This window comes from Balaenoptera ricei, chromosome 7 (genome assembly GCF_028023285.1).
Source record: "Balaenoptera ricei isolate mBalRic1 chromosome 7, mBalRic1.hap2, whole genome shotgun sequence".
NCBI lineage: Eukaryota > Metazoa > Chordata > Mammalia > Artiodactyla > Balaenopteridae > Balaenoptera > Balaenoptera ricei.
Genome location: NC_082645.1, coordinates 47,115,239 through 47,130,262, shown reverse-complemented (window position 1 = coordinate 47,130,262; position 15,024 = coordinate 47,115,239). Strand labels below are relative to the sequence as shown.

The 15,024-nt window shown below is 37.0% G+C and overlaps 1 protein-coding gene across 5 annotated transcripts in view; it reads left to right on the top strand.

Annotated features, from left to right (window-relative positions):
• The window catches only part of CYTIP (cytohesin 1 interacting protein), a 66,050-nt gene that overhangs the window by 32,239 nt on the left and 18,787 nt on the right, over positions 1-15,024 (top strand). For 3 of the 5 annotated variants that reach the window (XM_059927913.1, XM_059927914.1, XM_059927915.1), the window contains 3 exons: positions 4,463-4,622; positions 11,538-11,587; positions 11,802-11,856. In XM_059927913.1, coding sequence (XP_059783896.1) covers positions 4,463-4,622; positions 11,538-11,587; positions 11,802-11,856 — 265 coding nt within the window. Of the gene's footprint in view, positions 1-4,448; positions 4,623-11,537; positions 11,588-11,801; positions 11,857-15,024 lie in introns of those variants that run through there. The other 2 variants (XM_059927912.1, XM_059927916.1) reach the window with 2 other exon arrangements.

The following is a 15,024-nucleotide window of genomic DNA, read 5'->3' as shown; positions in this document are numbered from 1 at the left end:
TTACTAAAATACTCTATATTTTTGCTATTATTTTGAATATTTAAAATTATTTTTATACTTAACTCCTTAAGCCATCTGGAATTTATTATTATAATGTAATAAAAGACTATAACTTAATTGTTTCCACACGGGTACCAACCCATTTATTGAAGGGGTTATTCTTTTCCTAATGAATTAAAATAAGTTAATGATATGGTAAATTTCTGAATATGCATGGATATGTTTTGGGATTCTCTATTCATTGACAATATTTGATTTGTCAGTATTCTTTTCATTGACCTATTCTATTTGACCGTACAGTCCTAACTCTTGTAATATTTTCTGATACCCAAGTAGGGTAATTTTCTCAATGCTCATCCTTACCTCTATCCCCTACCATTATTATTTTCAAATTTTTCTTAGCTCGTCTTGTGCACTTTCTCTTTCAGATGAGTGTAAGAATGTATGTCAAATTTTATAAACAAGCAAGCAAACAAACAAAACCTGTGTGGATTTTGAATTCAGTACATTGAATATTTTAGAAACTTTGGGGACAATAGACATCTTTACAAGAAGGACTCTTCTCATATGGGAACATGGTATTTTTTCCCTTACTCTGGACTTTATAATGTTCTTCATAAAATCTTAAAAATGCTTGCTAAGTTCATTCCTGTTTTATGAATTTTTGGCTATTTTGATAGTGTTTCTTTCCTCCGATATTACCAGTTCATATCATCCACTGCTGCTGTATGAGAAATTTATTTCTTTTTATATGTTACCCTTTGAATCTTACATCTAGGAAAACTATCTTATTAAGTCTGTTCTTCAGTGGATTGTCTTGGATATTCTAGTTATGCAACCATATCACCAACAAACCTTATAGTTTTGTCTCTTTCTTTACAAATTCTATACCTCCTATCTGTGATACGAACAACAGTGATCAGTGGTGAGGGCTATTGTCATCTCTGCTTTCCTTCTCACTGTAATGGAAACACATTTCAACATTGAAGATGATATTTTGTGGGTGTTTCTGGTAGATACCCTTCATTATGTTAAGAAAGTTTTCCTTCTATTCCTCATTTATTTAGGATTTTTCAAAGCAAAGATGAATCACGCTAGTGTCGGTGTCTATTGCATTGAATTTCTTCTTTCATCCAGAGATTTAGTGACTTCTGTTAGTATTTTATATCCTAAAGTTGAAGTATCCTTGTATTCCTGGGGTACATCCTACTTCGTTGAGAGGTATTATTTTTAATACACTATTGGACTCAATTTGATATTTTAATTGTATCAGAATTAATAAGTGAGATTAGCTTAATTAGCTTAATTTCTTCCCTCCCTTCTTTCCTTCCTTCCTTCCTTTCTTCACTCCTTCCTTCCTTCCTTTTTTCCCTCTATATATAGTTTAGGATCAGATTAATTAGCTTTAGAGAATGCATCTTGTTTTATGCTCTGGGACAATTAATATAAAATTTGTATTTATCTTGAAATTTTTGTATAGCACTGATAAAATAACCTGGATCTAATCTCATGATTTTTTGACTACTTTGACTGCTGTAAAAGATTCTGTCCACATCTTTCAGATCACTCTTATAGAAGACTATAGCACTTTGGAATATGGGTTAATAGCACAAAAATTTTCTGCCAGTTTAGTTTTTCTTCTTTGATGTTTTAGAACAATATTGTTGAATTCATTTTGTTAAATATCTACTGCTCTACCTTTTTCTTTTTCTTAACAAACATTTACTGAACACCTATAGATATAGGACATGAGTGTAAATTTAAAGATAAGAGATGGGCCTTGTGCTCAAGGTAATTAGAGGAAATTAGTGTAGAAACAGACTTGTGTACAATTAACTATAATCTAACAATAAAATATTAAGTCTTAAAAGAATGATCTGAAAAAAGTGATATGAGAGCGAAGGCAGATACCACATCCTGCCCTCCGTCTGCAGCACACAGTGGGGTATTGCTCCAGGACCTTGCTTCAGACGTGTAAGATCCTCCATCCATTAAACCATTGATGTCTCTAAAAAAAGGGATATGACATTTCAGAGATGAAGTTAGGTAAGAACTTGAAATTCTTTAATTTAATTTTACTTTTAATTTTATTTTATGGACAATGAGGGACTCCTGAAATCTTTTGAGCAGGTAGATAGCTTGATCTGGTTTCATTTTATTATAAAATAAAGGGGATGATGAAGGGGAAGACAGCTTCAGGCTCCTGAAATCATTTGAGTAGGTAGATAGCTTGATCTGGCTTCATTTTATTATAAAATAAAGGGGATGATGAAGGGGAAGACAGCTTCAGGCTATTATATTTGTCTTAAGGTAAATTCTATAGAAAAGAGAAGTTGTATATAGTAGAACACCTTTGTAAATCAAGGTTTGAGGGTTGAAGTCACATTTGTATGGAAAGATTAGTTTTTCCCCACATTTTGTCACAAAGGATACTTTTGATCAGGGATGTTATTAAAAATATTTAATAACTAGTATGACACAGGTCCTGACAATCAGAACAGGGAACTGACCAATCAAAATAGACCAAGTCATAAATATGTAATTAACAAGTGTGACCATACCAGTATGTACTGGCTGAATGTCAAACTTGCCTTTGACCCCAGTTTTACAGCCATGGATCTCATGATTTGAAATATTCTACTTGTTAAACACATTTCATAAATTAAGTAAAAAAATAATTTATTTTCCAATTTCTTAATTTAATAATAGATTTCTATAATTTATATTAGCTTAAGATTAGTATCACACAACTAAATTGATACAATTTTAGCATCCATCTGTAAAACTTGGTTGTTTGTTGGCCTAGTGGCCTTATATCAGGCAAATACGTAATTTCCATTTGGTATTTTGAAATATTAAAATATTTCCCTAATTTTATAAAATTCCCAGAGGACAGGTAGACTGCTGTCCTCAAGTAACAGTGTTGATTTAAGTCATGTACCTTATAGCAGCCTGGAGATGTTTTTAAAATCAATCTCTCTCTCTCTCTCTCTCTCTCTCTCTCTCACACACACACACACACACACACACACACACGCACACATTACATAAATGTCTTTATAACTGACCATATTTTTAGTTGCCAAAGTCTCTAGCACTCCCTTTTGTTTTACACATATATGTTATATTATTTTACCTACCTGAACCCAGACGGCATATGTGTTTGTAATCCCTGATTTAGATCTTTTTATGTTTTTGGAGACATCATTTTGTTCATGTCATTATCCAATTCCAATGGTAATGAGTCATGCTGTGATAGGGTTTTAAAAATTTCTGAGGTGGCTCCATCTCTTGAAGCACTGTTAACTCAGAAGATTTTTACAATTTACATTTGGCAGGTTCTGCTTGAGCTGAATTCACATTGACTTCCATTTTAGTTCAAAGACTTTCTGTCTCTAAAATTCTACTATTGACTTTCCAAATGATTTTGAAAATGACAATTGAATTTTTATACTATGCAAAACTTCTCATTTTGATTTTTGTTTTGAATCTTCCTTCTACTTATATACACTGCTCCTTCTCTAAAATCAAGTCTCTTAAAACTGCATGTCCCCAATCCCCCCACCCCCCAGCCCATAAAAGCATCTGTGATCTTGAGTAATTCATGATGGTACCCTTGGCCCATATGCATAGGCAGGGACCAACTGGCAACATTCTTGTGCCACCTTGGTCTGCCTATTACTTTCATGCCCTCCTCATGCCTCCCCTGGGACCACTTGCTGATGCTGTGACAAAGTCCAGTCTAAGATATGGCCAACTTTGTGCTCTAAATGGGCTGGTCTTCCCCTCCCATTGTTCTTTGTAAAGGTGATGGATAATTTTAGTGAGGACAAAGTAGTGGAAGGGCAACCAGAAGAATGCTGAATGGTCACAGACCACGTGGCAGATATAATGTCTTTTTGATGACCATTAATGAGCTAAGATGTACTTTGGGAAAGTACATTCCAAGGACTTCGTGAGAGGACCTTATGACTGGATCCTGTAAGTCTTGCTTAAATTCACAAGAACTCAATGTCCGCACGTCCTGACTTTTACATTGTACTGACCATATTAAGTAGGCTAGTGGATGGCAAACAAATGACAGAATTTGGGGAAGTTTTTCTTTTTCCTTTGAAAAAAAAAGGCAGATGGTGTTTTGAACACAACTTGCCATAGAACATGAAAGCATAAGAGTTCTGGCTGTTTGAAGGAGAAAAAAAAATAAGTCGACTTATTTTAATGGTATAAGCTAGCTTTAGGTTTTCCCAGGGGCTTAAAGAAAAGAGCACTGAGAAATGGGAGTGAACTGCAAGATAGGGTTTGTGTAGCAAGTACCTCAAACCACAGAAGTCACATGGGCTCTTTCTGCTTTGCTACTTTTGATTACTTGTCAGAGGGTTATACTTTTAGCTTCCCCCAGCCTGCAAGGCCACTCAACCATGTGCTAGCTGGAGTAATCTTTATTCACAATGTCTTTACAAAGGCTCATGCAACAGAGCAGCAATGGCAATTTCGTGGAGTACTGCGCTGGTCCAGCGTACAGCTCTTACCCCACACTCACAGGCAGCTTTCCCATGGATGATAATAGAAGGCTTCAAATGCTGGCAGATACTGTGGCTACTTTGCCTCGGGGAAGAAAGCAGGTATGATTGCTATTTTGTACCTTTTAGAGTGTTCATGTTCTCTTAGAGCAGAGTGATATGTTTGTCTGACTGCATATTAAAAATGTTATTTTAGCTGCTTTGGAATTAGTGGCTCAGACTATGGGTGAGGAAGGAGGTGAGGAGCCCAGACAGCTCCTGCACTAATCCTTAAATCTTAATTTAAGATTTAAGACTATAAGACAACATTTTTAAGGCAAAAGTTAAAAGAAGATTGTTTTTCTCACTGGAAGAGGTGCTCAGGTAAAATAAAAATCATTGAGCACATCAACTTGAAGAAGAAGGTGTATGTAGACACAACCAGTTTGAGAGTTATTGTTCCTTTTTCCTTTTTCCAATGTCTCCCATTGATTCCTTCCCTCCCAGCCTCTCTCCCAGTCCTTGATAGTCATTTCAGTTCGTAATCCAATGAGAATACTTTTTTTAGGGCAAATTTTATTGACTAAATTATCTTCAGTTCTGGGGCACTGGCACATACCTCACACTATTGGGAATTAAGACTCTTAACGGGATAAATGAGTGCAAGATCCACCACTTACTAGCTGTGGAATCTTGAGTAGAGTCACTTTCTTCTCGAAGATTCAGTTTTGTTTTTTCTAAAATGAAGATAATAATAGAACCATCCAGTGGAGCTCTTCTGCGGCTTAAGTGAGGAAATGTACAGGGCTTAACAGAGTGACTGACATGTAGTATGTGCTCAATAAATATGCTGTTATTTTAATTTTTATTGAAAAGTATTTCCCTAGAGAGGAAAACTCATTTGGAAAAAAATCCATGTACAACTGGATTTATTGTGAGTTTTTTTTTTTCATTTTTCTATTTCCAGCTAGTAAAAAAAATTTAAACCAAAACACCTCTTCAGATTTTGGTTAAATAACTTGCTATAATGCCGCACATACATATCTGAATACAGAAAATATTAAGAATTGCTTTAAAGCATGAATTTTTGCCCTTAAATCTTGTATGCACATCATATGTTCCTCTTAAGCCTTCTAATTTCAGGATTAGAGATTTACAGCATAGTGGGAGAGTCGTGATCTTTTTTCAGTGATGTACATAGCTGATTCCTTGGTATTTTTCACAATGAAGATAAGGGAATAATTTGTCGTGGTTTGGATGATTGATCCTTTTCAATCCAAAAGTGCCTTTATGACATTTTTTAACATAATAATGAATATTCTTATCAATTTACTGTCTGAAACTAAAGCAACTGTGGGAAGTACCAAAATCTCTATTCACTTTTCATATGTACAGCAGTGTAGGGTGTACAAAGATGAGAAGGACACTTTTTCCTGGCCTTATAGGGTTTACAATTGAGTAGGCAGAACCAATAGGCGTTATACAACGTAAAATAACATACCTGCTCTAATCCAAGTACATGTCTTTGAATACAACCTTGAAGGATAGATATTCCAGATACTGAAGGGTATTCTAGAGCAAAGGAATAATTAAAATGCCACAGCACAGATCTTGGGGCTCTTAGGGCGGTTTAAGTAACAACACATTACTGTGTTAGGTGGACCTGATGAGAGTCTGTGTGGGAGGGGAGGGGAGACCTCAGAGCTGGGCTGCTTTACACAACACTTGGACACTTCCCCTGAGGAAGTAGTAATTCGACCAGCACAGGGAAACAACTGAGCATGATTGAGTAGAAGGTTTTAGGAACCTTAGTCGGGAAACGTGCTTGTCGGTAAGTGGGTAGAGACTGGCAGTGAGGGAGCAACTTTTGTAGTTGGAGAAAGAAGATTCGAAGGAATGGAGAAGAGACTCAAAGGCTTGGCTGTGAAGGCAGTGAAGAAGGAGGAGACACATCTGGTTTTAAGCCTGAGTGAAGGTAGCATGAATTAAAAAGAGGAATCAGTAGAAGGCTATTGGCAGAAGATAATGAGAGGGATGTAGGCATATGAGATGTACATGAGTGTGTATGTGTGTGTGTGTGTGTGTGTGTATAATCTGTATAAAGCTACACGTACACACACATTTCCACACCAGTTATTTTATTCATATGTTCTCATCTTTTTTAGTTCTTCTCTTTTCCCTTTTCTCATATTCTTTCCCACGGTAAGACTTTTCCTATTCAAACAGCTTTTTCTTACGGTTGTGAGTTTTACTTAAGAAAAAAAAAAGACAAAACAAAACATCTTGTATACGATACTTCTGATTCTGTACAATTATCATCAGTGAGGCTTGATGCAAGTTTATCCCAACAGTTCAGAATTTTCCGAATGATGTTCATTTCCCTTCACTGGTTTTTTAGAGAATAATCACCTATTTGGCACTGACTGAACTGCAGGCAACAAGATCCCTGTGAGGCAATCCCACAAGCTGGTGTTTCTCTGCCCACTGTTATTTTCAACCCTTTCAGGGCTGACGTCAACAATTCATACTTCTTGTTATCATTGGCTTTGCTTTCTGCAAAGCCCTATCTGGTTAGCCAGGGTGTTTATACTCAACATTATTTAAAAACAGATTTCTGTGTGTTTATATGATCTCAATACCTTTATTTTTAGGAGGTGACACACTCTCAGTATGGCTCTTACTTCTGAACATGGTTTTAGAAAAAAAAATCTCTACAATGGAAAACGCTGTAGGAAGGAGACAGGACGAAGTAACGTCATCTTGATGAATGTGACAATGCTAAAGGAGTAGCCATTGGACTTTACACCCACTCTCCCAAGGGTAGTAGGTTGTCGTTGGAAAGTAGTTTTCACTGAATGCTATAGTGAAAACCTGACAAACAGAGGCAGAAGCCTGAATGTGCATTAGTGGGACCATAGACAGACTCTCTGCCTGGTTTTCTTTTGGTTATCGAATTATTACTAAATAGACAACTTCTGGAAGGGTTATTTCACTTATAAGTTCAGGTACAGAATATTGTGCTAAACCCGGTAAGGCATGTATTTCTGGGATGGGTTCTGCCCTTCAGGAGCTTTTACATTATTTCTGGCTACACACCCATCCGTTACCAAAACTCCCAAGTGTTCCTGACGGCAAGATATTTTGATCATTTAATGCATACTTTTAGTAGAAAACTGTTAATTTCACTACAAAAGAATTGGAGAAGTATTCTCTAATCCATACCGTGATATGCTTAGAGACAATATCCAAAAATATTTTCTTGAAAAAGAGGTTCATGGGCCCACAATGAGACTTTCCCGAGAAGCCGCAACATTCTATTTGGGTTCCTTAAGGGCACTTAAAGTTAAAAACTTGAGTTCAGCTCTGTTATTTTGCTAATCTTAGAATATTTCTGTGGATCCCTGCTATCCTAAGGCTCCTGACTTAAAAAGGAAAAGAAAAAAAAACGTTGTGTTCGTGGAAGAATTGGGGAGAATGAGGCAGGGGACTGGAAAGGGAGCAGAGCACATAATTTAGGGACTTTTGAAACAAACAACAAAGACAAAAATACCTCGTCTGTGAATAGGTATCCTCCCCTCCCCGACCCGCAACAGTTTCAGGAAATGAGTACACAGTGGGGGCAGGAAGTAACAGGCTGTTACTTAGCAGCAGAAGTGGCTACAGTATGGAACTACAAGCTCCTCTGCAGGGCTGTCTGTCTGGCTCTGCGGCAGATTATTCCTAGTTTTTGCAGACTGACAGCTGAAGTATTTGGTCTTGGTTTCCCACTAAAGAGGGGCATTGTGAATCATTGCATAGCAGCAAAAATTACATTTTTAACCTCGATGTCTAATCTTTTAAGTCATCTGACTAAAACCAAAAGAGACGGATCCTCAGCCCTACCGCAGGCATCTTTATTTTAGAGGCTAGCAAGGGGTTAAGGAGCTTTGTCTACTCAGCAGATGTAATTGAATGTGTAGTTTGCAGCCCTGCCAAAAACTGCTAAACCTAGATTTCTCATATTAGATAATGTGTAATAAAAGACAGCTGTTGCCAGCATATGCCGTTCATTGCACACCAGTTCCTCATTCATGAGTTTTGGTGTCATCCCCACAGCCCTATGAAAAAGCTCAGGCTGGGAGGGCACTCAAGGGAGCAGAGACTCCACTGGTCAGATTCTAGAAGAGGGCTGCTCAGTCCAGAGAAAGGGCTGCAGGGAAAACTTTTTCTAAAGTGTAAGACCTTTGGTAAGACCTCAGACGTACTTCTTGTCACTTAGGCAGATAGTTGGTTGAACCCTGAGAACATTCCTTTCCACATCGCCTGAGTCTGACAGCCCAGATCAAAACCAAGTAAGCATTGTGTCAAGACGTGGAACGTGTCAGAGAATTTGATGGTGCTTAATTTATTTAAATTGTTTTTTATTTAAACGTTAGGTGCCTATGACAGGCTCATTGCTGATCCAGAGTGGAAACTAATTCATAATTTGATTTAGTCTGAGTTTTTCCTTTGGGTCACTGATGACCCGGATCAGTCAGTCCACAAGAATTGAGTATCTGCTCTGCACCTCACCGTGTGCTAGGCAGATATTTCCATATTAATCTAGTCGATTAGCTAGACAGAAAGGTTAGACCGAGAGAGGTGGGGAAATTTCCTTCTCTATAGAAGTCTGGGATTTGTCATGTGGACTTAAACAATTTTATATTTGAATCTACCTAGAATAATTTTTGATTTAGAAGGCAGGTTAATGGTGGAAGAGATGAAATCTTGAAGTTCCCAGCAATGCTATGATTATTTGCTTAGCAAAAGGGTGTTTAAAATTGGTGAAGGAAGGCTCAAAATTGTAAGGATTCATTAATTTTTGCCACCATTCATTCATTTAGCAGTTGTGTATTAAGGCATTACTGACTTACTTTGTTTTCTATTAGTCCTTTTTCTATGGTTCTTGTTGTTTTGCGATTCAGGTGTTTGGTTTTTAATCATTGTTTGTTTTCTTTCATTTTAAATTTTACTTCATATTTTTAAATGTCTACCCTTGAGCTTTTCCTATGGATATTTAATTTAATGAAGGATAAAGTTGAAGACTCTTTTACTTTAGATCTCCCACCACCTCTTACTTGCTCGTATTGTAGTCTAGTAGTTTACTTCTGTTTGTCTGTTTAGCTGTTTTTACGGTTCCACTCGACTCCAGGCCCTGTGATGGGTGCTGGGGTAGAAAGTAAAACAAATACATTCCCCAAGAGACCCAAAGGATATGGGGAATTATGAACAGAAGTGAGGTATTTAATCCAATCTGCCCTTCACATAAATACACATCTATGCCTCCACATGAATGAATATGTGCATTATCTGATGAATATTGACAGCAAGAGTAATAATTTTAAATATAAACCCTAGTTATGATTTACAGATAGCATAGTTAGGTATGACCTACCTAAGTGCTTTACAATCTGAAATAAGGATCAAAGCCAAGCAAATGGAAATAATGAAAGTAGTAGTAAGAAAATGTGAGTACAGTATAACAGAGAGATTGAGAATGCTTGGGCATGTCAAATTTACTCCTCTCTTCCACAAGAAGGCAACCTACTGCATAGCTGAATGGTCCCCACCCTTGTTACTTATCAGGACAAAATCAGGCTGAAACAAACCATACAAACTGTTATAGGTCTTCCACAGTTAGTCCTTATAAATTGAAAATAGATACTTTTTAGCAAATATAGAGAAGTTTGTTTGTTTTTTTTTTTGGTTCTGAGCCTTCCTATTGCAGTCTTCAAGATGATATAAATGATTTGAAGTCCAAAACTGACAAGAGAGGAAAATATAATTAATTTACATCAAATTGTTAAGAAGAGATCAGGTCTTCATTACCTTAACATTACTGGCCAGTGGCCAAATTCTGAACACTGAGCCATTCCAGAAAATTTGTGAGAATGCTGGCATTTTGTCCTTGGTAATTCAAATTCCTTATAGTGATGTAAGCTTCTCCACTAACAAATGCCTTAATGAAGATTTAATTTGTGCATTAATTTCTTCTACTTGTTTTTCTCCTGGCTTTCATCCTCTATTTTACCTTTATTTGTTTGGACTCCTGCATTGATCTCCTGATATTTTCTGTAGTCATTGACATATGAGAAGCATAATAGGTTGCCAGTTAAATAAACACCGTGGGTTAACTAGTAGCATGAGCTTATGTTTTGAAGCCCTGGACAAACACTTGAGAAAGAGCTAATTAACATTTGTTAATTCCTAAGCAAATAAACAAAACAAAAAACACAAAAACTCACTATAATTACCTTAAAAATAAGATGCCACTTTTTGTTAACTTTTACTTTGTTTATAATGGTAGACTGTATCCTGGAAGCTTATGTTTATATGATCTTTTCCCAAAACATGCAGAGGAGTAAAGGTGATGTCATTTATACCATTTACACCATTCTGAGGCTCCTTTCCTTTCTTGGCTGGAAATCTCACTGTACTCTTTTAAAACTACTGCAAAAATAAATCATAAAAACAATTGAGGTTTTGAGTCTCTGATTTCACCCGCATTGTGCTTCTGGGTATTAGTTAGTTCTTTAGAGATGATTTTATCCTGCTAAAAACAGTAACATATTGAACTATTACACTAAACAGTAATTTTATCAGCATCTCCCCAAACTGTCAACTATTTGGGTTTTATATGCCATTCCATGGGTGTTATTTTTCTTTGGATTTCAGTGTGATTATAAATTGCTGTGGTTAACCTTTCAGAGGCTATTTTAAATACAGATTAGATATGAAGTTCTTTTTGGAAGCTTTGGAGCTTTGCCACATTACATTAACTCTTTTGCCATGGGGTATTATTATGGAAGCCTCATTTAATCTTTCAAGTGGACTACCTGAATGGTCCCTTTCCCAGCTCTCCTTTGCTATCGCTAGAGAATGGAAATTACGGCCTTTCCATAACAATTTCCCAGGAGCTGGGCCAAAGAAGGTGATAAAAAACAAAGTCCTTTGTGATATAGAACATTTTGCAGATGTGTCTTAAGGACCTTTCAATAACTGTGTGCTCGTGTTTTTCAGCTTGCTCTGATGAGATCAAGTTCTTTAGGTGACTTTTCCTGGTCTCAAAGGTAAAGAAATTAATTTATTTTTTGGTTTCTCAGCAAGATATTTAGGAACACAGCTTTCCAGGCTGTTGATATCACACACACACACAGAGTCATATATACTTCAGTTTACATAAACATCAGCTATTTTTTATTGACAGTTATTTTTAGCGATAGGTATGTGCCAAATGTTATACTTTGATCTTTATGCCTAATTTTTTTGTTTTTTGTTTTACAGAAAGCTTGTTACTGTGGAAAAACAAGATAATGGAAAATTTGGGTTTGAAATTCAGGTGGGCAGTTTTCAGATTTTCCAGACTTTTAATGAAGAAGGTGGCACCGGTTATGTCATGATATTTGCAGACAAAGAATGAAGTTGGGCTTAGAGAACAATGGAGGCTGTGACTTGTTTTCAATGTTTTTGGTAGTTTTCCAGTGTGTTGGGTACCATCAAGGGAAGAAAACATTCAAGCGGATAAAAAACCCACCCTGAGACATAGTCTGCTTCTTGTTTGTAGTTGCTTTAGTCTTCTGGTAGGTTTGAGACTGATCAGAAATTCTTGATATCAGCCAGCTCATAAATAAGAGAGTGATATACTCTTTATAATGTGCTTTTTATATATTTGCATTAGTGATGGTTTTTTTTAACAGCTTTATTGGAGTATAATTGCTTTACAATGTTGCGTTAGTTTCTGCTGTATAACAAAGTGAATCAGCTATATGTATACATATATCCCCATATCCCCTCCCTCTTGTGTCTCCCTCCCACCCCTCTAGGTGGTCACAGAGCACCAAGCTGATCTCTCTGTGCTATGCGGCTGCTTCCCACTAGCTATCTATTTTACATTTGGTAGTGTATATATGTCCACACCACTCTCTTACTTCGTCACCCTTCCCCCTCCCCGTGTCCTCAAGTCCATTCTCTATGTCTGCGTCTTTATTCCTGTCCTGCCCCTAGTTTCATCCGAACCATTTTTTTTAGATTCCATATATATGCGTTAGCATACGGTATTTGTTTTTCTCTTTCTGACTTACTTCACTCTGCAGGACAGACTCTAGGTCCATCCACCTCACTACAAGTAACTCAGTTTCGTTTCTTTTTATGGCTGAGTAATATTCCATTGTATATATGTGCCACATCTTCTTTATCCATTCATCTGTCGATGGACACTTAGGTTGCCTCCATGTCCTGGCTATTGTAAATAGTGCTGCAATGAACATTGTGGTACATGACTCTTCTGGGATTATGGTTTTCTCAGGGTATATGCCCAGTAGTGGGATTGCTGGGTCATATGGTAGTTCTATTTTTAGTTTTCTAAGGAACCTCCATACTGTTCTCCATAGTGGCTGTATCAATTTACATTCCCACCAACAGTGCAAGAGTGTTCCCTTTTCTCCACACCCTCTCCAGCATTTATTGTTTGTAGATTTTTTGACGATGGCCATTCTGACCAGTGTGAGGTGGTACCTCATTGTAGTTTTGATTTGCATTTCTCTAATGATTAGTGATGTTGAGCATCCTTTCATGTGTTTGTTGGCAATCTGTATATCTTCCTTGGAGAAATGTCTATTTAGGGCTTCTGCCCATTTTTGGATTGGGTTGTTTGTTTTTTTGATATTGAGCTGCATGAGCTGCTTGTATATTTTGGAGATTAATCCTTTGTCAGTTGCTTCATTTGCAAGTATTTTCTCCCATTCTGAGGGTTGTCTTTTCGTCTTGTTTATGGTTTCCTTTGCTGTGCAAAAGCTAAGTTTCATTAGGTCCCATTTGTTTAGTTTTGTTTTTATTTCCATTTCTCTAGGAGGTGGGTCAAAAAGGATCTTGCTGTGATTTATGTCATGGAGTGTTCTGCCTATGTTTTCCTCTAAGAGTTTTATAGTTTCTGGCCTTACATTTAGGTCTTTAATCCATTTTGAGTTTATTTTTGTGTATGGTGTTAGGAAGTGTTCTAATTTCATTCTTTGACATGTAGCTGTCCAGTTTTCCTAGCACCACTTATTGAAGGGGCTGTCTTTTCTCCATTATATATTCTTGCCTCCTTTATCAAAGATAAGGTGACCATATGTGTGTGGGTTTATCCTGTTCTGGGCTTTCTATCCTGTTCCATTGATCTGTATTTCTGTTTTTGTGCCAGTACCATATTGTCTTGATTACAGTAGCTTTGTAGTATAGTCTGAAGTCAGGTAGCCTGATTCCTCCAGCTCCATTTTTCTTTCTCAAGATTGCTTTGGCTATGGCAACGTTTTTAAACTATTATTTGAAACACTTAAGAACATTTGGCTCTATGTGCATATTGTCTCATGCTCTAGGAGAATTTTAACTTCTTTATGGATTTCTATTTAATAGCCTAAGAATTTCATTTCTTATTTGCTGTCTGGTTTTCATGGCCATATTTGCTAAGGTGGTGAGTTAGGTCAAATGAAGTCTAGTCTAATTAAGTGCAAGAGAAGTAGTTTAAGTATTACTGTGTTCTTTTTCCATTACACTTTTGCATTTCTTTTAGAGGCATTTTGCATAACCATATCCTTATACTGAACATCAGTTTTTATATCTTAACTTTGGTGCTGCCTTCAGAAAACTTTGGTGACTAAATATCAGCCCCACAGTTGTAAAGTCAGTGTGTTTTAAGATTAGGAACAGGAAGCTGCTATGTAAGATGTGTTTTATGAATAAAGAAACAAAATGGAACTCTAGCTGCAATGAATAAGGAGAAGCCTCTAGGAGAAAAGAAGGGACCTTCTCCTTTCTGAACTCTTCTACTTTTGAATTTGGTGAAATCTCTAATTCTTCCATCAGGTTTTAGAAGCATAGTACTCTCTCTTGTTCCTCATTCACATGAAACACTCCCTATTCTATTGTAGAGACACTATGCTTTTTGTGGCCACTTCTTTTCAAATGAGATTATCCCCAAGGATGTGCAGTGATTGCTACTGAAAACAGGAGCAAAGTCTATTCACTTACTCTTACTTAATGTAACCAGTGAGGATCTCTTCTCATTTTTCTATAGACATGTCACTGCTTCCCCCATGTTTCTCCCTTATACCATAAACACTTACTCTACATGAAGCAAGAATCCAAACTATCATTAGTAGACAGCAGGCTATAGTGCCTTGAAACTTTGTGGATTCACGTGAGCTAATGGCTTCACTTCTGGACTGCAGCGTGTCTGTGTTATCTTAGTGATGCAAGGATCCACTCCTCTGCAAATTCCCTTATGGTGTATGCTTTCCATTACCAGCTCTACGCCATAACCTATTCTCTAGTAGTCATAGGATTTGTAGTAGTCATCAAATAGGGTACATGCTCTGGGAACATTTTGAAGACCAGATAGAACCTCATGTACCCTTACTATGCCCCCATCATTAACACGTATTTGGGTCCTGGTCTACCAGGTGCAGGGCATGCTGGGAGAGAAAAAGTCCACCTCCTCTGGTTTCCATGGGTGCTAGTTTTTTGCTGC